The following is a 25,661-nucleotide window of genomic DNA, read 5'->3' as shown; positions in this document are numbered from 1 at the left end:
AAACTGCAGCTTGAGAGATTCAGACTGGACTTCAGGTAGAAAGAATGTGTCTCCTAGGGTAGTGCTGTGGTGCTTGAGGTCACCCAGAGGGAGTCTGTGTTCAGCCCCTGGCTTTGTGTTTCAAGGAAAAGCAAGTGAGGACAGGAAGACATCAGGAGAGGTCAGGACATTCCGGGGTGAGAGCAAGGTTAGGAAGCAGGTTGGGTGTCTACAGTACACAGGGAAACAGACACTGGTGTGGGAAAGCATAGGACAGCCTGTGGTGGAGATGGCCGGGGCGCTGCCAAGGCTGAAAGCTCCCAACACAGCGAGGTCTTTGTCCTCTTGGCTATGGCTGGTGTCTCTGCCACCAAGGCCCATGAGAAGACACCATTCCTTAAAGCACTGTGGCCTGGCTGCCTCCTTGTCCCTTGGGAGCCCAGGAGGTGCCGTATCATGGTCCTGCACTCAGCACTGCACACTCCCACCCGCACACTGCCCCCAGGAACAGCCCTGAGCAATGCAGGGTGGAAAGGATCACCCTACCCAGGGGCTGGCTGTCAGTGCCTGGCTGCTCTGCTTGATAACACACATCAAGGTGGACTTGGCATCACAGCCACCTGCACATTGCCTTTGCCTGCCTGCAATCAGGGCCTCCAACTTTCTGCTCTAATCAGCCCCTGGGGAGGCTTTCTTGGTAATGGCCCTCAGTGGGACCTGTTAACGCTCCAAGAAACTTGGGATTTGCTTCTGACTTCAACTTCTTGAGAGGTTTCTTCAGTCTCTTCTCAGCATCTGCGTTTCATGGACTCAGCACCAAATACACCCGAGGGGTCATTGAAATGCAAAAGCCCCTAAGGAGCCATGCCTCTTTCCATAATTTTCTTCAGTTCACCAAGTCTTGTGTGGCTAATTAGAAAGTTTTCAGGTGTGTATTGAGATTAGGCAGATTTCAATGAGCACCTGAAAACAGAAGATGTCTGCTTCTGAAGCTTTCTTTATTCTTCAGTTTTCAGAATAAGCGATACCCACATTCTCCAATTCACACTGACCCACAGTGTGTCCTAATGAAGTCTGGACATGTAGGACAAGCAGTATTTTTGATAGAAGACAGGTATGGACAACTGTAGGGAACGGCGATCGGAAGATCTCGCGATGGCACGGAAAGAGGAAGGAAGAGGAAGGATATGACGTAGAGATAGCAGTATGCTGGTAGGTATATAAGCGAATACATGCGTACAATAAACGCCATTTGCAGCATCCTCATATTGGTGTCAGTGCTCATTGGCCCGGAGGCTGGGGGAGCCTCCGTGCCGTCTCAGGCGAACGGGAGAGTGTCGCATCAGAAGGCGACAAGTGGTGACCCCGACGTGATAGCTGAGACGGCGGACCGCAGGCGGTCGAGAGGATCCGGATCATGGACGCGTTACTTAAGGTTGTACGCGTGGGTGCCCGGGAATGGGTGCTCTCTATGAGAGCGGATGCAGTTGCGAACTGCGTCGGGCGGCTCCTGAAAGATGGAGCGATAGTTAGACCAGGGGACATTTTTTCCCCTTCTAACTGGGAGAAGTGCACTCGAGCACTTGCTCAGAGAGCTATGGCCACTAAGAAGGCCGCAGAGCTTAAGACGTGGGGAGACATAACGATCATTTTAGAAAGGACTAGGGAGGAGCTTGAGACCTGGCAGGCTGCCCGCGCGGCGCTACACATGTCCGCGGAAATGGCAACACAGACAGCAGCGAACGCAGAGGAGCGAACGGAGGAGATAGAGGAAGAGACGATAGTAGGGGATGAAGTGAAAACGGAGAGTGTGGAAACAGACATAAAGGAGGAGGCGGTTAATCAAGAACCAGAGCGGGGAGAGGGGGAGGCAGAAACTCCAGAGGCTTACCCAATAACGCCCTCTTCTCCGCCTCCGCCGCGGTATCCGTGGAAAGAGATGAGGGCGATGGAAGGGGGAGAACCAGGAGACCTTTGTGGAGACCGAGATATGAAAAAGCCAGAGGCGGGTAGAGGAAAAGAAAGCAAGGTGAAAGTGGAGGAGGCAGGAGAAAAGGAAAGACCGCTTATAGTGGATGATCCCCGAGACTGGCTACCGGGGGCCATGATTCGGGTGCAGTGGGAGGACGAAAGAAGAGAAGAAGCAGGGGAAAGATCAGAAGCAGGGGAAAGACCGAGGGTGCCGCACCCGGGAAAAGATGGCGCTGGCCGAGAGAGGAGTGGGCGTCGACCAGCATTGCGGAAGGAGGAGACTGAAGACTCAGGTGCAGCAACTAGGGCGGAGTTCCCCCGCCGCAGTCAGAGGCGAAGGAAAAAAAAAAAAAAAAAAAAAAAAAAAAAAAAAAGGAGGAGGAAAGTCACAAGAGATATGGAGCAGATATTTATGCTGCTTACAGCTCTGGAAGAAGAAACAGCTAAACAAAGAGGGCTATCAGAGGCAACAGCTAAACAAAGAGGGCTATCAGAGGCAGCAGCTAAACAAAGAGGGCTATCAGAGACAGCAGGTTCTGCCCAAGCGGGAGGGGGAAAAGAAATTCCCCTAACAGACTGGAAACTGATAGCGACGGAATGTGCCCTGAGTGGCCTCAAGTTTCGTGCGCCAATAGGGGCCTTCCCAGTACGAGTTGCCCCGGGGGGGGGGGGGGCAGTGGAATGGATGCCCCTCGACCCAAAGACGGTACAACAGCTATTGAAAGCAGTGCAAGAACAGGGCCTGCGACACCCGGTGACACAGACGTTGCTGGACGCGGCACACGTGGGAGGCCTAATACTGTGGGATTGTCGCGCCCTCGCGCGACTGGTTTTATCGCCCACGATGGTCCTTATGTGGAAAGAAGCGTGGACCTCGCGCCTGCAGCAGGCGTTGATGGCCGCGCAGGCAGACCCGCAGAACCCACTGGGCCAATCCACCCTACCGCGGTTAAGAGGAAATGATGCGGCCATGGCTACACCCCAGCAGCAGGCAGCGGGCCTGAGACCTCGGGAGATACTGGTGGCAACAGAAGCATCTCGAAAGGCCTTTGATGATATTGGGCCACTGGTGCAGCAGGCAGACCCATGGACGACTGTGAAGCAGAGAGTGGGAGAGCCGTTTGACAAGTTTTGTGACAGGCTACAGGCAGCAGTAGAACTTGCATCTTTACCAGACGCTGCAAAAGGAGCAGTGATGTTGGAATGTATCAAACAGCAGGGCAACGAGTTGACAAAAGAAATCCTAAGAACAGCGCCTAAGGGAGCAAGTCTAGGGCAGACGATCAAGTACTTATCAGAACACCGGGACAAGACCACAGCCCTACAGATTGCTGCAGCAGTTATGGCAATGCCGGAGGTTAGAGCTAGAGGAGGTCCAAAAGGAGGCCCATGCTTTGGCTGCGGGCGAATGGGCCATTTGAGAGCACAGTGCACGAATAAGGGAAGTTACGCGCGCCCAACAGGGGGTATGGGGAGCCTTACATGCTGGGCCTGTGGAAAACCAGGACACAGAGCACGAGATTGTCGGCGGTCGGGAAACAAGAAGCGGGGAGGGCAACTAGGGGGCCACCCCTCCCCGGTGAGCTGGCTTCAAGTAGCCCCCGTCAACAACAACACACCGCTGATGGACAGCTCCAGCGACCAAACTCCGAAGGGAAACCCCGCGTGGCCCTGGTCTTAGGGTGTGAGAAGAGACCCCGAGTGAAAGCGCATCTGATAGGCCCACCAGGGGCGGGTCCTCCTAGCATCCCCTTAATAATGATGCTAGATACGGGGGCAGATGTTACATGTGTGCCCTCGTGGTTGTGGCCATCGAGTTGGCCAGCAAAAGTGGCAAGCTCGTTAGATGGAGTGGGAGGCAGGGCGGAGGCTATGATTTCTGAAACCGATATCACAATTGTATTGGAGGACCCGGATAGGCCTGCTCAGATCATCCGTGTGCGGCCATACATAACTGCCATAGGGGAACCATTGTTAGGGCGAGATGCCTTATTGCAAAGTGGCTTTCACCTGACAAATTTAGGGTAAGGGCCACTGCCTACCTCCTCGGGGCTCATTTCGCTGTCCCGCTGACATGGTGCTCCAATGAGCCTGTGTGGGTAGAGCAGTGGCCATTGACAGGGGACAAATTGGCGGCTGCCCGACAAATAGTAAGTAGAGAACTAGAGCAGGGACACCTGGAGGAAAGCCACAGTCCCTGGAACACTCCTATATTTGTGATACACAAAAAGGATAAGTCTAAATTTCGATTACTGCACGACCTACGAGCGGTAAATCAGCAGATGGAAGCGATGGGTGCCCTCCAGCCGGGGTTGCCACTACCATCAGCAATACCAAAGAATTGGCCAGTGGTGGTGATGGATATCCAAGATTGCTTTTTCTCTATACCATTAGCCCCTCAGGACAAAGCTCGATTTGCCTTCACACTGCCCTCAGAGAATCTGCAGGAGCCAGCAGCGCGATATCAATGGACAGTCCTCCCGCAGGGCATGAAAAATTCACCTACGATTTGTCAGGCGGCAGTAGCTAAGGTATTGCAGCCGGTAAGGGCGCAGCTCCCGCGCGCGCTTATCATCCATTACATGGACAACCTCCTAATAGCTGCAGAGACCCAGCAAGAAACCGATCAGGCAGAACAGGCAGTAATTAACTGCCTAAATGAAGCGGGATTGTACGTCCAGAAAGCGAAGACGCAAAGGGGAGAATCTGTCGACTATCTGGGAACCACCATCCTCCCCAGAGCTGTGGTCCCACAGCCGATAAAGCTCAATAGAGAGATACGGACGTTGCATGATGTACAGCAATTGGTTGGAGCTCTCCAATGGCTGCGAGGGCTGATAGGTATTCCCAAGGAGTGGATGGAGCCACTGTTCGAGTTGCTCAAGGGCCGCAAACCATGGGAACCGAGGCAGATGACACCGAACGCGTTAGAAGCCCTCCGAAAAATAGAAGATCTCATGGCAAAGGGCGGAGTAACGAGATACGACCCGGCCAGACCTATCAATCTGTACGTGGCAGTTACAAGAACAGGAGCCATAGGCGTTCTAGGACAAGGGACGCCGGAGCGTCCGGAAGCCGTATGGTGGATAGTGTCGAACCAAATAAGTACGGCATACGTCACAATCGTAACAGCATTGGAACAGATGATACAGAAGGGACGAACCGCCACCGTTCGGCACTTCGCGAAGGAGCCTGAGTCCATTTACCTGCCGGTAAAAAGGAGTCAATGGGACAGCGTGGTCCAGAAACAAGATAGTATAGCAATAGCTTTAGAAGGATTCCCAGGAACAATCAGATTATCGCCTGTGCTGGAGATGTATACACACCTCTCCGTCCTTCGGCCCCATCTGAAAGCCCGAGTGCTACAGCGACCTGCACCAGGGCGCACAGTGTTCACTGACGCGTCATCGGTGACCAGGGCAGCGGTCGTTGTGTGGCAAGATCAAAAGGCCCAATGGCACCGAGTGAAGATCAGCGAGCCGGACAGTAGCGTACAGCATCTAGAGGCCCGAGCGGTGGCGCGGGCATTGCAAATGTGGCCAGAAGAGCATTTGAATGTAGTGACAGACTCCATGTTCATCTTTAAATTGTTACACAACATGTCACATCCCGGATGGGCTGGGTCGCCCATTGCGCTAATGCTAGAAGAAGCCCTACAACAGCGGCGGGCCACTGCCTCCGTTATTCATGTTCGGAGTCATGAGGCAATCCAAGGAGTGTACCAAGAGGGCAACAATAAAGCCGATCAAGCAGCCAAAGGTGTGTGGACAGTCGCAGAAGCAAGGCAGGTGCACGACCTTCTCCATGTTGGTGCAAAAGCACTGGCAAAAAGCTGCAACATCCCCCTCACCACGGCTCGTGAAGTGGTTGCGGCTTGCCCGTATTGCCAAAAACCCCCCCTGTGGGGCGCCGGCATCAACCCCAGGGGGCTGAAAGGAAACCAAATATGGCAAACGGACTTCACAATGTGCCAGCGACTTCGACCACGGCCCTGGCTGGCTGTCACAGTGGACACACACAGCGGTATCATCGTTGCGACCCAACATAAACGAGTCACAGCGCGGGCGGCACAGTTGCATTGGCACACGGCAATGGCCTGGCTGGGTGCCCCAGAAACTATTAAAACAGACAACGGCACGTGTTTCACAGCGCAAAGCACGAGAGAATGGGCCGTACGGTGGGGAATTTAGCTAGTGCACGGGATTGCCTATAATAGCACAGGTCAGGCCATCGCTGAGTGAGCAAACCGCACTTTAAAACAAAGGATCGAGATTCTTGGGGAGGGGGAAGGATATACACAAAGGATCCCCGCGCACAAACAATCAGAAATAATTATGCGGGCCTTATTCGGTCTGAACCAGTTCATCAGGGGGGAGGAGAACAAGACGCCAGCGGAAAAGCATTGGGCGGTCCGAGCGATGCACGAGGGACCAGACGTAAAGGTCCGAATCCCGGAAAAAGGGGAATGGGAAGAGGGGTGGCAGCTGGTAACCCAAGGACGAGGGTATGCAGCGGTCAGGCAGGGGGAAGTGGTAAGATGGGTCCCTGCGAAGTGGGTGCGCCCAGACCTCAGGGCAAGGACAAGACAGGAAGCAGAGAGTCAAATGAATTAATGAATGTCTGAGCTTTATTGCAGGGGAGGACCACCCTGAATGGCCGATGATCCCTCCTCACAGCAAAGACAGCAGACAGGAGAAGAAGAACAGATGAGAAAAGGCACGTGAAACCACAAGAAGAACGCGTAACCAGAAAACCCGAGAAGATGGCAGGGGGAGCAACCCAAGTAGCTCTCCTCGTAGCGATGCTGGGACTGGGGCTCCAAGGGGTGAAAGGCGAACCAACGTTAGCGAAATGGGGTAGTAACAATCTATGGCTCACCTGGCAAACCGGACAGGAAATAAGCAATTTTGCCTGATGTTGGTGGGTGCGGGGCAGCCTTTTAAGACATGCTTAATAGGGGTCCCATTGAATCTGACCGTAGACCTACCAAAGCTGAGAGAGCATTGCACAAACACAAGCAATATTAGTAACTGCTAGAACACGCTGAATGCATCATTGCCCTGGGACCCGCAAGAGCTTGACCTTCTGGGTTCAGTAGTGGTAATTGGCTTGGGCTAGGACCATGGGCCAGGCAATTACTAATAGAAGGGTTGCGCCTGCTGCTGATGCTCGTGCTAGGCATATTAGCATGTAGACTAGTGTTTAGATGCTTGGTAAGACAACTGCTAGAAAAGGGGTGGTCCCACCCACACCCACACTATGAACGCTTAACCCGCGACACGGCCATTTAAAGCAAATAGCATAACCAAAGCATGGGGAGGGGGAGATGTAGGGAACGGCGATCGGAAGATCTCGCGATGGCATGGAAAGAGGAAGGAAGAGGAAGGATATGACGTAGAGATAGCAGTATGCTTGTAGGTATATAAGCGAATGCATACGTACAATAAACGCCATTTGTAGCATCCTCATATTGGTGTCAGTGCTCATTGGCCCGGAGGCAGGGGGAGCCTCCGTGCCGTCTCAGGCGAACGGGAGATTGTCGCATCAGAAGGCGACAAAGGCCTACAAGCAGACGCCATTCCTTAAAGCGCTCTGGCCTGGCTGCCTCCTTATCCCCTGGGAGCCCAGGAGGTGCCGTATCATGGTCCTGCACTCAGCATTGTGCACCCCCACCTGTACACTGCTCCCAGGAAGAGCCCTGAGCAATGCAGGATGGAAAGCATCACCCTACCCAGGGGCTGGCTGTCAGTGCCTGGCTGCTCTGCTTGATAACACACAGCAAGGTGGACTTGGCATCACAGCCACCTGCACATTGCCTTTGCCTGTCTGCAACCAGGGCCTCCAGCTTTGTGCTCTAATCAGCCCCTGGGGAGGCTTTCTTGGTAATGGCCCTCAGTGAGACCTGTTAACGCTCCAAGAATCTTGGGATTTGCTTCTGACTTCAACTTCTTAAGAGGTTTGTTGAGTCTCTTCTCAGCATCTGCAGTTCATGAGCTCAGCACCAAATACACCCGAGGGGTCATTGAAATGCAAAAGCCCCTAAGGAGCCATGGCTCTTTCCATAATTTCCTTCAGTTCTTCAGGTCTTGTGTGGCTAATTGGGAAGCTTTCAGGAGAGTATTGAAATTAGGCAGATTTCAATGAGCACCTGAAAAAGAAAGATGTCTGCTTCTGAAGCTTTCTGTATTCTTCAGTTTTCAGAATAAGTGATACCCACATTCTCCAACTGATATTGATCCAGAGTGGCTCCTAATGAAGTCTGGACGTGGAGGAAAAGCAGCAGATTTGATAGAAGACACATGTATGGACAGCCTTTCTCCCCAGCTCCCTAGCCCTGCCATTTCTCTCTTCAGCCACTGGGGACTTAGAGCACTCTGGTTAAAAATCTCACCTTTTTCCTCTCAAGGCTGTAGCTGAATGTTACAGCTCCTCTGCACCAATTCCCACCTGCTTGCCTTAGAGAACTAGCTGCAGACACAGGAGGATTTTTCTTAATTGCAAACAAAGAAAAATAAAAGATGATCGAGTTTAAAAAAAGTAAACTGGGCACTTAGATCACTCTGGTTAAAGTCTATCCTTTTTCCTCTCGTCTCAAGTGCACCAGCTCCCACCTGCCTTCCTTAGAGAACTAGCTGCAAACAGGCACAGAATGATGTCTTAATTGCAATGAAACCAAAGTAAAATTTGAAACATTTTAATAAAAAATAAAAGACACTCCTCAACTCTGTGCCAAGTCCAAGCTGCCCCCAGTGAGCTCCACTGCCCACAAGACAACCTTCCTTGAAATGTTTTCAAAAGATAGATGGGAAAGGATAGACAAGAAGCAGAACAAAGGAGCTGGCTAAAGAGACAATGAGACTGCTGAAAGCTGAGGCAAGCTTCAGACTCCCAGAAGCTCAGAGCAGCAACTGGAGAGTTGAGAGGTATCTGAATGATAAAGAGCAAGGGGAGGAGGAAAACTGGGAAACAATGGAAAGTGCATATGCCCAGATCATCTGATGCAAAGAGGACTTTACAAATGACCAGTTTCATCAGGACATGTGGAAATATGTGAGAGATCACTGAGATTACATCCACAGCCTACTAGACAGAGCAGTGGAAACACAAGGTCAAGGGCTGATCAATATTTCCTCTCTCCAGATTAACACCTTTCTGGAAGGTTTCGACTATTTCGTCATGCGAAAACATTCTCGTTAAAATCAGCCAATCATTTGAGCTGATGAAAGTGTGCTCATATTTTTGAAATGTTGAAAACAGTTCTTCACCTTTCCAGGCAGAGCTCAGGTGTCCAACCACAAGCACCCAGTGGCACTTGGAGAGGCCCCAGTGTCTCCTGATGGACCTGCCTGGGCCTGGCAGCTCTCACAGGGGACCTGCGGGAGACCAGAACCCCTTGGAGCTGCAGAGGGAGGCTGGGCAGAGGGGAGCAGGGCACCTGCAATGGCACCACATGTCCATGACCCTGTGACTGAATTCCACCCCAGGTCTGTAAAATCACTTTCCCAGGGCAATAAGAACATAAAGATATTTCAGAAGATGAAAAGTGTAAATACACTTTTTTTCTTTTTTGCTTTAGATTTTTTTAAATTTTTTTCTTCTTTCATTTCTGTTGACAGTTTCTAAAGATTTCTTTTATAATGAGGCCTACGTTATTAAAACTGATATCTTTGTATCTCACACAAGTGCATTGCCCTCAAACCACTCCCTGCCCAGGATCGTCCTTGCTGCTCCACTCTCTGCACACAGCAAGTCGCACCATGAGGTGCCACGTGCTCGCAGCTGATAGAGGAAAGCAGGCTGATCAGCTTCAGTGAAAATTCTCTATTTATCGATGGCCAAAACTGCACCAATCTCAATGTATCTGTGTTAGAGTGATGTCTTAAAAGAGTCCCTATACATCAATCCACTCTCCCTTTTCATTTCCTGCATGGTCATGAAGTGCAACTCCATTCGAGGTGACAACAGGGGTGGGAATTATCTCACCTAATGCCAGACCCCTTCAGTGCAGATGTCTGTGGCTAACCCAGTTGTCTGGACTTCCCTTTCTAGTCAATGGAAAGAAATAAGTTGTCCCACTGAGAGGTCTTGAGATGCTTCTCCTGGTGACCAACTAATGCTCCAGAAAGGTTCCCATGGTACCTGGGTCACATTTCCCAGCACCACATGGGAACACAGCTACACAGGGCATCTCAGGCAGCAGTGGCCGCTGTATGTATCTATAAAGGCCTGAATGTAAAGTTCTTGTCACTGCTGAAATCTATACAAAAAATAGCTCTATGCAAGAACTGAAACAAATCTTTGTTTTCAGAATTTCAAACATTCTTTATCAATTCTAATGACTATTTTATTTCTTTTTGACTGGCAGTACCATATGCATACACTACAGTGATTACTCTATGTGAGTATACATGTTTATATATGTGTATAGGTTATTCTTCATAATACACTTCGTGAAAACACTCTGAAAGGAGAAATTTTGTTCTGAGAAATGACTGTATTCAGATTGACATGTCTCCTCTCTCTTCCTCTACCTCTCTGTCCTCTCTTCATCTGCCTTGTCTGTCTTTATAGAGTCGTCAAGGCCCCTCTGCCCCCCAGGGAAGTCTCCTGTTGGATCCTGCCAAGCAGATCCTCAGTTAGCTGAATCACCTACCAGCATGTCACCCAGGCTGCTGTGTCGCCTTGTCCTTCCTACAAGGTCTCCACTGGCTCAGCACCTGCTCCAAGGCAAAGGTCTCTGCACTCCAGCCACCCCTTTGCACAGAGCACACCTGCACCTCCTCACCTTCCCAGCCTGCCTTCCTCAGCAGCCCAGTTTCATCCTGCCACGTGAGCTGTCCCACCACGTGTGTGTAATTCCCTGGAGATAGGGGAGAGGGAGGTGCCAGTAAAGGGACATGGCTGGGATGTTGCATGTGGGGCCCAGAAGAGAGGACAACCCAGAAGAGGTGCAGGGGAGAAGAAGACAGAAGTGACACGTGCAGTGTTGATGGTGAGGTCACCTCTTGTAGAGGAACTTCATGGGCTGGGTTCTGGTAGGAGTCATTTTGAGGTCAAGGAGAGAATCACACCACCTCTCATCCCATCAGAGATGATATAGGGGCAGGAGGATGGGGAGAGGAAAGCAAAAGGGGACATGGCTGCAGTGTTGATTGTGAGGTCACTTCCACTGCAGCTGCCTGATTGGCCCTCAGCAGATGTGCTGGCCAGCAGGCATTGTGATGTCACCCAGTGCCTCAGAGAGCCCTGCCAGCAGAAATGACTGCTATGGGGAGGGGGTGACAAAGGCGGCAGGGACCCATCTGGGTGCTGATTGTGAGGGCACCTCTGCTGCAGCCACCCCACCAGCCCACGGCTGCAGGCAGGCAGGCATGGCTCAGGGCCACCCTGCTCAGGACTAGCCCTCTGCAGCGGACCTGCCACCAAGCAGCACACAGCTCCTCACCTAGGTCTCCTTAAACGCCAGCATGCTGTGCCTGTGACCCAGACACACCATGGACGTTATCTGGAGGCTTCCTTTGGCAGCTCAACCATCCCAAAGCAGCGCATGATGTATTATTACCAGCCAGAGGGGCATTTTATAGTGTGCTACCAAGAAGGAGTCATCCTGCAGGCTCCAACGTACAGTGTGATGATGGGTGGGTGAGCTGAACTGTGCAAGGCCTCCTGGGACAGCCCTGCACCACTCTAGAAGGAACTGACCCTCACTTGCTCTTATCCACACCTCACTGCCAAGAGGGGACCTTCCTCCAAATTAACCTCAGATCCACACTTGGGATGTCATCTCACAGGGGGTTCACTTGCAGAGAAGAGTCCACGAGTGAGCTCAGACCCAGGCTGTGCCCAAGCCGATCGGGCAGGAGCTTCAGAACCTGCAGGCCTCAACCAGCTCAGTGACACATTGCAAAACGTGCTCAGCTGAGTTAGACACCTGATCTATCAGGTCAGAAATGACTCCCTTAGAGAAGAGAGGAGCGTGTGGAAAGGTGAGGAACTTAATCGTGAGGGGCCTTGCAAATTATCTGTATAAAACAGCTTCAGCTGTGCAAGCTGATTCTCAGCTATGACCCTTGAAGTATTTCCTGCTGACTTGCAGGAAAGTGCTTGAGCATCACTGCTCACTGTAGTCACTGCATATGTGGGAGAAGTGGTTTTAAAGGCCAATTATTTTCTGAAGAAATACTTTGTCTTTGGAAGTTTTCCTTATTTGCCCATTTGAAAAGCTAATCATTGTGGCACTGCCACTTGAAAGAGTGCCTCTGAGCGCTCCACTGTGGCAATAACATTTCCTTGTCAACTGTGTGGGTGAAAAAAGTCCCATGTGATCTAAACTGCTCTCTGAGGTGTCCTGCTGGATGTCAGCCCCTGGATGTCTGGTGTCAGAGCCCAGGGCAGTGCACAGTGTGCAGGTCATAGCAGAAAGCCCTGAAGCAGCGAGGCCTTCAGCAGGAAGAGCTCAGGACCCTCTCCCCCAGCTATATCTCACTGGATTGGAGGGGGGTTATTCAAATGGTTAGGGACTAATTGGAGGATACTACTGCATTATAAAGCAAAGAGTTTCTAGGGTCCTGCCACATGAGCAGAAGAGTGTCTGCACGTTCCTACAGACTCCAACTCCAGAAAGTGCTCCAGCCTTTGCACTTCCAGAGCCTTGCTAACTGCCATTTCCTCTCATTGCTGCTGTCAAGGAAAAAAACAAGCAAACAAACAAACAGACACCGAAATGTTGCTCACAAAGGCTTCATCAGTTAGCCAGGTGAACCTCCTCGTCTGTGCTTGGTCAGGTTGGTTGAGACAACAGCTTCTCAATCCCTGGTCACCCGCACTGGCCTCGGAGAGTTGCATGGCAATGCTGCCTTGGAGTTCCACCCCACGCAGGCAGCTAAGCCCACATCTGGCTGTGCCCTAACTTTGTCTGGAACAAGCCTGCTCCCAGTTGGTCAGTCAGAAAGGTCTTGCTTCAGGAGCCTACTAAAGAGATGAGGTTTAGAGGCTGGCCTTTTGGAAAATCCTAGGCACATGTGGTTCAAGCTGCACACGCCAACAGCTGGAAGGCCTGGCAGCAGCTGTCTCAGGGCATGGTCGTAGTGTTGACAGCCACAGGTGCCACTGCGTCACCTTCAAGAGGTTGTGCTTATGCTGAAGATGTGTTGAGAAGAGAGAGCCCTTCTTTGCTGCCCCTGCTGCTGTTTTGTGCCTGGAAAAGTCCGGCTAGGGCCCTGGCACCAATGCTGTGAGGCAGGGCGGAAGACGGGCCTGCACCCGTGGCCCGGGGCCACGATCTGGTGCCCAGATCAACTGAGCTCGCCCCTCCCCTCCAACACCCCCACCTCCAGCTGCCAGCAGGTCACTGCTGCCCAGCTGCTGGCACTGTGCCCAGCTCTGCCAAGCTCCCCGGCTGCTGGTGGAGCTGCGAGAGAAGCCCCTTCCCAAAGCCAGCGTGTGACTGGACTCCTGCCCTTTCTGCGGTGACAGGGGCGCCCTGGTGCACAGGGACATGGAGCAAGGAGCCCAGCAGGCTTTCCTGGCCATGCCCAGTGTGCAGCCATGCAAGGAGAGGACCAGCTGCCCTGGCGTCCTGGACAACAGGGACTGCGCGAGGGCTGGCACCCCAGGGACCTTGTGCCGTGCGCCGATGCTGGGGCAGCAGGCAGCTGGCAGGGGAGGCTGCGGCGGGGCCCCGGGGCCCCCATGTCACAGTGCTGTCCCCCGGCAATGCAGTCACAATGCCCCGGGGCAGCATAAGAGGCGCAGCCTCCCGGGCCCCCTGCCAGAGCACAGAGCTGCCTGCAGCCAAGGGCTCTGGGCAGGCTCTCGGCAGGCTCTCCTTGGGCACCAGCGCAGCCCTGCGAGGGCAGCAGGGCTATCGATGGCTACTGAGCAGGGCATTATCGCAGGTACGGAGACCTCCTCCTGGCCTTCCTCTGACCTTCCTTCCAGCCCTTGCTTTGCACCTTATCTGCCAGCTTTGCTGCTGAGACCACTCACTGCTCTGCCTCGCGGGCTTGTCGAGTGCCTGTGTCTGCCACTCCACTCCCTAACACTGCCTAAGCACGGCCTGAAGAAAATCGTGATGGAGAAGACAGGCACGGTGAGACCCTAGGATGCCTCTTTGCCAAGGAGAGTGAGAGAAGGGGCCTAGCAAAGAGAGGTGCACCACTCTGCAGCCTCCTCAGGCCACAAGGGAGATGTGAGAGCCCCAAAGCACTACTGATCTCTCTGGCCCCACTGGCCTGCACTTCCCACTGGCAAGAGACTGCAGGGAACTGAGGAGCCTGGGGGTGGCCCAGCCACTTTCCCTTGCACTGGAACAAAGCTCTGCCTTCCTCTCGCTCTGCCCCTGCTGCCCTTGTTTCTCCATTTGTGGCGGCCATTGGCATTGCATCAGGAGCTTTCTGAGGAGGCTGTGTGAGCTTCAGCAGTGTTGAGACAAAGCCAAAGCTGTCCTGTGCTTTTGGGGTGGAGAAAACCCTGCCTTTCTGGAGCTCACAGGTTGGCTGTGTTCTGCCTTGTGCTGGCTCAGGGTGTTGGTGCTGCTAGGTGTTTGGAGCTGTCCTCGGAAAGCTTGCGGTGACCTCAGGCATCTGGTGCTTGCCAGGCCCTCAAGGGGCATGGTGGAAATTGTCTTGGGGCTGCTGCATCTTGGGAGCTGTGGCAGCGGCATTTGCAGGAGAGGTCAGCGGGGAGGGACATGCTGAGGTTGAAGTGCACGGTGCTGTGTTGTGGTGCTAGTGCAGAGCCTGGAGGCAGGGCACTGCGCAGGGCTCCAGGAAGACAGGTTGGGTGTTTGCAGGAGCTGTGCGGGATTTGACTGTGGAGCGCTTCCTTCCTCCACCTAACAGGAGGCAGACAAGCCAGCAAATCAGAGAGGCTGCACATGCCCGCGTGTCTCTCCAAATCCTGCTCTTCCAGCATGCTTGCCTGCTGAGCGTCACGCAGGGCTATTCTGCAATTCCAGCTGCCCAGGGAGAGCTCCATGCCACTGCTCTTCTGGAGAGGGAAACGCAGCTCTTCCATAGACTCCAAAAAGATAGCCGCCGTCTCATTCCTTCTGAAACCATTTCCTGGCCATTGTTGCCACCACTGGAGTGCAGGTTCCAGTGCACAGGAATCTGCTGGCACATTGCAGGACTCAGTCTGGTGGCAGGAGACAGCAATGGGTATGATGATGTGTGTTGTGAGGCAGTCTTCTGTCTGTGCTTTCAGTGAAATGACCTAGAGCAGTTCTTGATGCTCGTGGCATGTGGCCACAACCTGGCCTGTGGCAACTGCCCCGTGTGCAGCACCTTTCCTGGCCCGCTGAGCAAAATGGCCCTCAGTGCCTGACCTGGGATAGCAGAGATGGGTCTTCGGAAGAGCCTCAGGAAATGTCTGCCTTGGATGAGGACTGCTGAGAGCCTGATGGAGATGGGAGGTCCGAGCTCCCTGGCAAAGCCTCTCAGAGCTGCTGTAACTGGGAAGCAGGCAGCCCTTCCCCATCACGGCACGAATGGTCCCCCTGAGGACAAGCGACTCTCGAAGGTGCCAGTTCTCCTCACCTGTGCTTGGTGTCTCGCACCAGCCTGCACCGGTGGGAGGTTGCAGCAGCACGGGCAGAGAAGAGGTTGCCTGCTGATCGTGGACCGACAGCCTTCTATCTTCAGAGGAAGTGCTTCCAGCCTGATGGGACAAGGGCCTGTGCCGGGAAGGGCTTTTGCTGGGCAGCACCTACCTGGGGGGAGAGAGTCCTGCTGCAGTGCCCAGCACCTGCTCTAAGATTGGTCCTTTGGCTTGTCTGAGCCTCAGCAAGACTGCTGATGCTGTTCCTCTTCTGCCTGGGACAGAGATTCAAAGCCGCAGAGATTCGGATTCAAAGCCGCATGTAGCTGTGGTCCTTCAGAGACTGGACCAAGCCCTTGCTGGCATGAGAAGACCCCCACACACCTGGAGATGCCCAAGGGCACCAGGCCTTTTCAGTTGGAGATCAATGGGAAAAGTGAACTCGAGGGCCTGCAAAGAACAAGGACATCCATTCTCGGCAGCCAAAGACCCTTCCAAAGCTGCCCATGCAGATCTGCTTTGTTGCCAGATGCAGCACCCAGGAAATGCAGGGGATGGGATGTGAGGATGTTCCAGGTGGTTCTCCTCAGTGTCATACCTCTCCGCCAAAACCTCTGGAGCAGCCGGTGGTTTCCTGCAGGGCCCGGGAAAGATTTTTTTCCCCTGTCAGGTCTGTGGGTGGAGGTGGGGGTTTGCCCCTCTCTGGAGCCCCTAAGGTGGCTGCAGGTTGAGAGAGGAAAGGGGTCGGGCAGCGCTGGTGTCTCATGCCCTGGTGGGTGTGAGAAGCCTCCCAGGGCTGGCCGGGAGGCAGGCCTTGCTCGCATGCCCAGGGAACAGCCGATCGCCAGCTTTGGGGTCAGGAAGGAATTTTCCCCCAGGACACATTGGCAGCAGTGCCTGGGGGTTTTTCGCCTTCCTCTGTAGCATTGAGCAGGGCCCATTGCCAAGGCTCCTCTGGGCCCTTGCAGGCCAGTGGCTGCCTGCTCTTGCAGCACCAAGACCCCAGCTGTGCCCTGCAGCTCTCAGTCTCTCCATGCCCTGGGGCAAGGTTGTCGCAGCAGCTCAGGGACTGCCATTGCTCCCATATCCTTGGGGTGTTCTGGCTTGTGCAAAACAGCACAGTGTGTTTGGAAAGGCTGCAGGCTGGAGGTCCATGAGGAGCTGCCCCTTGCCATCTGTGCCTGCATGCAGACAATAAAAGCAAAGTGCTGTTCTCCTCTCCTAGGTGTGCTGGTTGTGTCGTGCGTGTCCCGGCTGCGGCCTGAGAGCTTGCTGCTGCAGCTGTGCTGTCAGGAACTGCCGGTACCCTGCTGCCCACGGGGCTTGTCCTCCCCCTGCCCTGGGGAGTTTGGAGGGTGGGCCTCTGCCCCAGCCCTCCCTGGGGTACGTGGTGGGTGTGTCTCAGCAGCCTGTGTCCAAGGCGTGTTCAGTGCCTGCCTCCTGGCTTGGGGTTAGAGTGGGCCGGGGAGGAGAGTGGCCGGAGCTCTGCTATGGCAGGGCTCGGCCGTGACAGGAGAGGTGGCCCTCACCTCCTGAAACAGATGGCTGTAGATGGGGCCCCTGGCCCTAGAAAAGACACTCTGTGCCTCACTCTCATCCCCTTCCTTTCCTTGTTAGCCTTTTCTCCAAGTGGCCACCACCTTGAAGCCTCACCACGGCCACTGCCTCCTTGCCCTCTCCTGCCCGTCTCTTCCAGACCTGTCCTGCCACCTCCTCCTCTTGCCCACTCCTATTGCCTGCACCTGCCTCCTCAGCCTGCCACAAACACATCTGCCGCTCCTTTGCTGCATCCTTCTCTGGTATCCACATCTCCTCCATTTCCTTGCGCCATTGCTGGCCCCCAGCCCAGGAGCTGATGGGGAGGCTGACACCCCTCTCTGCCCCCCAGCAGCTGCTGTGGCCTGCAGAGGGGCTGGGGCTGTGGGGTGAGTGCCCAGAGCTCTGCAGCCCCCTGCCACAGGCACTGCTGTGGGGCCATCCCAGCCTGGTCTGCTCTGCTGGGTGGGCTGGGCTGGGGAGGGGGCAGGGGAGGTGGGGAGAGCTGGGGAGGGCCTGGGCTGGGCTGGAAAGGGCCCAGGAGAGGCAAAATGCCAGCAGGCAGCTCCCATGCGTGAATGGTGCCCAGAGCATGGGGAGGAGCAGGGAGATTGGGGCAAAGACCCCTGCCCTTGGCTGCATGGCTGGGGCACTGGACAGGTGATGCCTTTGTGGGTGGCTAGCCTCCAGGTTCAGGGTAGATGCCAGGTCAGGGGTAGGAGCTCCGGGATTTTCATGGGCTTCCAGTGCAGCTGTGACCATGGTGAAGGCAAGCGGGCAGAGCCAGGCACACGTAAGTTCAAAGGCTGGGGGTGGGAAAGGCAGTGTGTGGCTGGTGAAGGCCCTCCCTCTGCTCCCCATGGGGAAGAGAGTCTCCAGGCGATGCTGGACTCTGCTTTGGCTGACGGGAGGGGAGCACAAGGCAGGGTGGAAGAGGCAGACGGAGCCTCTCAGGGTGCATGAGGGAGTTTTCCAAAGCCCAGGACTGAGCCAGGCACCTTTGGATCTTCCCCCTGAGGCTCTCCCAGCTGGGCTCATTCTGCCCTGCCCTAGGAGCTCTCATCCTGCTGCCAGTCGAGCCAGAGCAGAGCTTGAGGAGCAAGAACTCATGGAGTCTCAGGGGAGTTTCAGTGGGGAGGGACCTCTGGAGGTCTCCAGCCCAACCTCCCACACCAAGCAGGGCTGGCTAGAGCCCTACAGTCCTGTCTGGTGATCGCTGGACTGTGCCTGACCCTGGTTACCATCCCCAAACCTGCTCTGCTCTTTTTTTCCAGGCACTGGGGGATGGCACCTCCCCTCAGTGGGGCACTGCCCTGCCTGCCTTGCTGGCACCCTTGACTCCTGGCTCTGCATCCCACACGGAGCTGCCCTGCTCTTGCTGCTCCCGACAACATACTCTTTGTAGCAGGAGCCCCGTTACAAATGGTGCATAAACACTCGAGCTCTGACACAGAAAAGCCTGCTCTCCTAACTATGTATCATAAAATCAGACCCCAGTGCCTGCACTCACTTTTTCATCCAGCTCAGACTTTCTGTGCAGTGGTACCTGGGTAGGGGGTGCAAATCCAAAGCCCTCCTTGCACCTTTGAATTGTCTGTCAGGCAAGGGTTGCTGCTGTGGGCATACGCGGTCACCTTCTGTACCTACAGCCTTCTCTGGGATCTGCTCAGTCCCAGCTTCCCTTGCCAAGGCTTTATTGACTGTAGTACAGATGCAGGTGCAAGGTAAAGATGAGGAGTCAGGTCAGCAGGACAGTGACAGGGTCATGTCAGGATCCGAGAGGTTCGGGGCCAGGCACAGGCGTGTCCACAGCATAACTCAGGTCAGGCCCAAGGACAAGGGCAGCAGCTCCCTGGCAAGGGCTCAAGGCCTCGCTATGAGGCTGGTCACTCTCTGCCTCCCCTGCTCTTGTCCCCAGCAGATCCCCCTCCCTGTCTGCCTGCAGCCCCTCCGGCAACTCCTGCTGCCCCAGGGACACAGCAGCCTGCCCCAAGCTGGTGACCAGAGAAACCTGTTTCTCCTTCTCGGTTTCTATCTCTGAATGCTGCCCTGCTCCTCTCCTGGGGCATCCCTGCTCCCCAGAGAGCCTTTCCCAAGTCAGTGTGTCAGTGCTGGCCTGGCCATTCCTGCACCCCTGCCCTGTGCTCCCCGCAGGGCCCCAGGCTGGTGGTGCTGCTCTGCAGAGTGAGTGAGCTGTGGGGCCACGGGGTGACTCCTGACTCAGCTCTGGCCATGCTGGTCGGGGCAGGAATCAGACCCAGCTGGACAGGGATCACCACCACTGATACTGCTGGCACCTGTCTGTGCTCATGGAAGGTGCTCAGAGTGACCCCAGGGCCTCTGCAATGGCAGGAGATGTGCTTGGGTGGGCACTAGCTCCAGGCTGTGGTGTTTCACTGAGGCTGCAGGAATCACTCTCCAGACACCCTTCCCTGGGACTCCTGCGTCCCCACTGCCTCTCTGGGCATTGCAGAGCCCTCGTTTCCCACTACATACCTGGATTTAGTGCTTTACCTTCTGCTTACTCCACTGTGGACCATCCCTCACTTTGTGAGGCTCCATTCACTGCCCACCCCCAGGCACACACTGTCCCTGGAGACCCCGTGAGCTCTCCTGGGGGCTCAGATTGCCCTCCAGAAGGATGGGCATCTCTCATCAGCACTGTCACCTGTGGGACAGCCTGGCACAGGCGATTCAGAGACCATTCCCCATCTCCACTGGCACTGGTGACTGAGAAATGAGCTCTGAATCCAACCCTCAGTCCCTAACAGATCACCCAGGGACTCTGAGCTCATTCCCCAGAGCCCATAGAGTTTGCAAGCAGAACAGCAGACCCTGCAGTGGTGCAATCCCTTGAACATATTTTTGACTCCATCTTCTGAAGAAAGACCAGACGTCAGACACGTCACACAGGAGAACCCCCTTTATTATGGAAATGTTATTCTGGAAACCAGGTCTGCATAAGGGTGCCAGGGGCCTGGTCCTGCCTGAGCTCACAGAAATGCACAAGGAAGCACCATGTTACAGGAGCGCTTAGGCCATGTACACACATGAGAGCACAGCAGAACATTGCAGCCCCCACTCAGAGGCTGCAGCAAGGATATGCCTGCTGCGGCAATGTAGGGATGGTCCTGAGGAGCAGAGGGTCTGTCCCCACAAGCTGCATCCAGACTCTCCTCCCTTCTGCTCCCACTCCGCTGTGAATGTTGAAGAGGGAAAGGACCAGCCCATGGTGACAGCTGTCTGCCACCCTCACAGGAGAAGGGTGTGAGGTCACACCCTGAGTGTGCCTAGGAGATCTGGGCTCTCCTATCGGACTTCTGGTCTCACCCTGTCAGTGCTCACCTGAGCCTGGCTCTGGGCCTCTGAGCATCCTTGGTGTCAGTGCGGAAAGAGACACTGCAAAGGGAAACCCATTGCACTGGGGGCATCCGAGGGAGCTCAAACTAGTGGGCTCTGAGGTTCCCCCACCTCTGCTGATGAAGGGGGAAGCCTGGCTTCCTCTTTCAACATGGTCTCTGGGTCAGATTCAAAGGAGAGATTCCAGAGGAGACATGACATGGACTGGATAGTTTTCTTTGTTTTTTACTGTAGATGTAAAAGAGAAAAGTAAGAAAGAAATAAATGCACAACACACACCCTTGATGCCGCATATCCTGGTGAGTGAATGAATGTGGGACAGCTACTGGTGCTGACCTTGTACCCGTTGGATCACTTTCCTCAGTGCCTCCTTGAGCTCCTTGTTCCTCATGCTGTAGATGAAGGGGTTCACTGCTGGAGGCACCACCGAGTACAGAACAGCCACCACCAGATCCAGAGATGGGGAGGAGATGGAGGGGGGCTTCAGGTAGGCAAACGTGCCAGTGCTGAGAAACAGGGAGACCACGGCCAGGTGCGGGAGGCACATGGAAAAGGCTTTGTGCCGGCCCTGCTCAGAGGGGATCCTCAGCACAGCAGTGAAGATCTGCACGTAGGACACCACAATGAAAATGAAACACCCAAAGGCTAAACAGACACTAACCACAAGAAGTCTGACTTCCCTAAGGTAGGAGTCTGAGCAGGAGAGCTTGAGGATCTGGGGGATCTCACAGAAGAACTGGTCCACTGTGTTGCCTTGGCAGAGTGGTATGGCAAATGTGTTCCCAATGTGCAGGAGAGCATTGAGAAAACCACTGGCCCAGGCAGCTGCTGCCATTTGGACACAAGCTCTGCTGCCCATGAGTGTGCTGTAGTGCAGGGGTCTGCAGATGGCAACAAAGTGGTCATAGGCCATGACGGTAAGGAGAGAAAACTCAGCTGAACATAAGAAAAAGAAGAAAAAGACCTGGGCAGCACATCCCAGGTAGGAAATGGCCCTGGTATTCCACAGGGAATTGGCCATGGATTTGGGGACAGTGGCAGAGATGGAGCCAAGGTCAAGGAGGGAGAGGTTGAGGAGGAAGAAGTACATGGGAGTGTGGAGATGGTGGTCGCAGGCTATGGCTGTGATGATGAGGCCGTTGCCCAGGAGGGCAGCCAGGTAGATGCCCAGGAAGAGCGAGAAGTGCAAGAGCTGCAGCTGCTGTGTGTCTGCCAACGCCAGGAGGAGGAACTCGTTGAAGGAGCTGCTGTTGGTCATTTGGTCCCACTGGGCTTTTGGGACTCTTTAAGGAGGAAACGACATTGAAAAGTTAGGAGAGATCTTCCCAGGAAAAAGAAAGTAACATTTCTCTTTGAAAACACCACATTACTTCTCTCTTTTTTGGGGAGGATCACTGGGCAGGCACCTTGCGTGAGCCCTGTGTTGTGCTGACTGAGTGTGCTGTGAGGAGCAGAAGCCTCTGCCCATGGGCTACAGAGCACTCAGTCCTTCTGCACAGTAGTGGGAACATGGGAACAGGGGTCAACAGCTCTGATACTCACAATTTCTGTCAAATAAAATCTATTCGTCATGTGGAATGGCTTTTCAGTGTCTTCACTACCTGCTCTAAAGAATGACAGCTGAGGAACAGAGTTTTAGAGAAGTTTTAATGATGTTTATTTTCTCTGAGATGTCCCTGTCCCCCCCTGGGGAGTGTTCCTCAAAGGCAGAAATTCTCAGCATTTCTACTGTGAGTCTTTAAAAATAAAAAGATTCACTGCCACTTGGCACAAAGTGAGGACAGCTTGTCTGTCTATTAGCCCTGTTCCCAGCTGTCCTGTGCTCACACTGCTTTGAGCTGGAGAAGCATCACTCTCATACATTGCCCTAAAAAAAACCCCAGCCACTGCTAGGAGCAGAGGAGTCCAGTTTCAAAACCACAGCTGTCCAACCCTTTCTCCCTTTCTCAGGGCACCAGGGGGAGGTCTCCACACTCCCCTTCTAGGCAAGGACACACAGGGCTCTTTTCAACTGCCTGTATGCAGTTTCCCAACACCATTTCCATACTCTCAGGATCTCTACAGATTCTTCAGGGGTCTCTCGGACATCACAGAGATGCTATGAAGCAGCGGTGTCCTTCTGGAGGGCAGCTCAAAGTCTGGCAGGACATGACAGGGGAATGGTCAAAGGACCATTAGGACTGAAGATGGGATTTCCTTAAAGGAGAGTCACCTGAACTCCTAACCCCACAGACTGCATTTTCTGGAGTCACACAGGTTAGAAGGAGGCTGTGGACACCCCACTCCCAAGCAGACCCCTCTCTTGCACAGCTTGCAGGGCAGGTGTCAGAACTGCAGCTGAACCACCCCCCAGGGAGTGACCCCAAGGAGCCCGAGAGAAAAACAGGAGCAGCATGGAGCAACATCATGATCCTGCTGCCAAGGGAGGCAAGGAGAGAGAGGCAGATGGGCACTCAGGAAAGCCTCCACCTTACCCAGCCGGGCATGTCACCTCACAGACGGTGACATCGCAGGGCAGTCGCTCTCAGCCCATTTGTCAGGCAGCAGTAAACAGGCCAGTGGCAGGAGAGAGGCCCCTCTCCTCTGCTGGAGGTCTGGCTGCAGAGGAGGGGGCTCATGCCCTGCACCCCATGGCTGCCAGGGAAGAGGCTCTGCTGGGTGGGAGGGGAGACGTGGGAGGCTTGCTCGGAAGAAGCTGTCTGCATTGCAGGGACTGACCAAGACTTGCTCAAATCCATTCTCCCATGACGATTCTGTTGGCAGTTCCCTCTCATTCCCTGACCATCTCTGCTGCCTGGAGCTGTCCCTGCTGGCAGCTCTTTCTCTGTCCCAGCATCCTTTCCCAGTCAGTGCTCACAGACCCCATCCCACCCTCTGTGTGCTCAGTTCTGCCCTACAGAAACCTCCCAGGACAGGGCACTTGCCAGGGGCATCTCTGTGCATGCACGTCCTAAGCAGCAGGTCAGATAAACTCCCATGAGGCCACAAATGCTGTCTGTAGGCTAAGGGGAGGCTAAAGCAGCTCGATGAGATTTCTCACAGACCTATTGATCTCTCAGAGTGAAGGTTCAGGAGTCCCAGTTCCTTGCCAAACCAGAAAACTCTTTCTTTTACTCTCCCTGCCAAAATGAGGGAACTGAAAATGCAGATTGTTGGAAACTTGCACGGGAGGAGCAGACGGAGGGAAGACCCAGACTCTCAATATGAGTGATCAGTGTACTTCAACTTTATTAGGTGTGGTCTTTCTTTATATAGTATAGGACTAATCAGGCTCATACATATTGCAAAAGCTGAGCTCCTTATTGGTAACAGCAACTTGGTTTACCCAGCAACTTCTGCATTACATCACCCGCAAGTTCCCAGGACTAATCATTGATAACACCTTGGAGCCTAGGACAATGTGTCCTTGGCTCTAGCTGTTTTTACTCTCATACGGGACTTGGCTCACATCAACTGTGTGCGATATGCACTTAGTTCTGCTTCCTTTATTTGTTCAATCTTCACATGACCTCTGCCCTCAAGCCAGTCCTCCACAATTCCCCCGTTTTTATTTTGTGCGAGAAAGACCTTTTTAGTTAATTGTTCAAGCTTTTGTGTTAAGCAGCTAAAAATCACTCTTACAGCAATTAAAATTAATACAATTATGAATAGAATACGTAGCCCTTCTTTGATCAAGCTCAAAATCCAGGTACTCACATTACCAAACATCTTTCTAAACAGATCATCAAACCAATTATACTGTACGGTGATTCTCTGGGTGTGGTCCTTTAGCCATTTCAATTGCTCATAGATTGACTGTCCATGATCAGAAAGATTAAAACAACACATTCCTTCAAAATCCTCACACCCGCGTCCCTGTGCTAAAAGCAGAAAGTCTATAGCTGCTCTATTTTGCAACACTGCATGTCTCAGGCTATCCATATCCTGTGACATTTCAGAGAGAATTTGTGTAGTAACATTTGATTGCTTAACAGCCCAACAAGCAAGTTTATTTAGATTAGACATGGCATGCGCAACTGCAACGTTAGGAGCTAAAGCTGCGGCGAAAAACCTTTCCGCAGGCCCCCATAATTCTACATCATCAACACAATCTGAACCTAGTTTTTTCAATTCACGCTTGCCTCGACGATTCTCACTTCTTCTATGTTTGATTGCTGCAGTCAGATTTGACCAACGCTGATCATGTAAGTCAGGGGCGAAGAGTGTCCTAATGAGTTCGGCCAGCGTTGAAATTTTTTCTTGAATAGTTCGTTTTGGTTGTAACGGTGGTGCTATCCATTCTAGTACAATGGGTTCCGCCAACCCTCTTTTTTCCCCCGTTTTTATTTTGTGTTGTGTAATGGCTCCCATTAGGTATTGTGGGCCACATAAAATAGTAAGATCAAGTGGCTGATTTTCCAAGCGCCGGTGCGTAGCACGCGTAGTAATTAGCGATGCAATTTCCTGGAGTACCCGTTGCTGTTCCTCTGTGAGCGTGACGGCAGCCGCTGGGTCTGTTCCCTTCAGCAAGGGGCGTAGCAGATTTAAAAGTTCATTAGGAATGCCGACAACCGGACGGATCCATTGGAGGTCTCCTAATAGTTTTTGAGCATCATTGAGTGTTCTTATGTCAGTCCTGATTGTCAATTTCTGTGGTCTGATGGTGGCATTCGAAATGTGCCAACCTAGATACTGCCAGGGGCTGGATTCCTGTACCTTTTCCGGGGCCATCACAAGTTCCTTTTTCTTTAATTTTGTGATTAGATCAAATTTTTGTTCAGGAGAAAAGGGGTTTTTTTGTGCCAACAATATGTCGTCCATGTAGTGATATATCATGGTCTCTGGCCACTGTTGACGTAACGGTTGAAGTGCCGCATCGACATAGAGTTGACAGAGGGTTGGTGAGTTTCGCATACCCTGCGGTAGTACTGTCCATTCAAATCTTTGGTCTGGCCCCTCTCTATTGATAGCAGGGAGTGTAAATGCAAATCGCTGTTTATCATCTTCATGGAGGGCTATGGTAAAGAAACAGTCCTTTAAATCTACGATTAGCAGGTGCCAGCCTTCTGGGATCATTGCTGGGCTGGGTAACCCCGGTTGTAAAGCACCCATGTCATGCATCTGTCTATTTACAGCACGTAGATCGTGTAAAAGTCTGTATTTGCCGGATTTTTTCTTGATCACAAATATTGGGGTATTCCAAGGGCTGGTAGATAGTCTTAGATGACCTTGTTTGTACTGTTGCTTTACTAGTTCATGTGCTTGAATGAGACTTTCCCATTTAAACGGCCATTGCT

At 53.3% G+C, this 25,661-nt stretch overlaps 1 protein-coding gene across 1 annotated transcript in view; it reads right to left on the bottom strand.

Moving 5' to 3' along the window:
* LOC135326956 (olfactory receptor 14A16-like) overlaps window positions 1-21,643 on the bottom strand; it is a 38,258-nt gene extending 16,615 nt beyond the window's left edge. The window contains exon 1 of the mRNA XM_064504596.1: window positions 20,753-21,643. Within this exon, the coding sequence (XP_064360666.1) occupies window positions 20,753-21,643 (891 nt within the window). The remainder of the gene's footprint in view (window positions 1-20,752) is intronic.
* Between the last annotated feature and the right edge of the window lie 4,018 nt (window positions 21,644-25,661).

This window comes from Dromaius novaehollandiae, unplaced genomic scaffold (assembly GCF_036370855.1).
Source record: "Dromaius novaehollandiae isolate bDroNov1 unplaced genomic scaffold, bDroNov1.hap1 HAP1_SCAFFOLD_41, whole genome shotgun sequence".
In the NCBI taxonomy this organism is placed as follows: Eukaryota; Metazoa; Chordata; class Aves; order Casuariiformes; family Dromaiidae; genus Dromaius; species Dromaius novaehollandiae.
The sequence above is the reverse complement of the archived record's forward strand: the minus strand, read 5'-3'. Positions and strand labels throughout refer to the sequence as shown.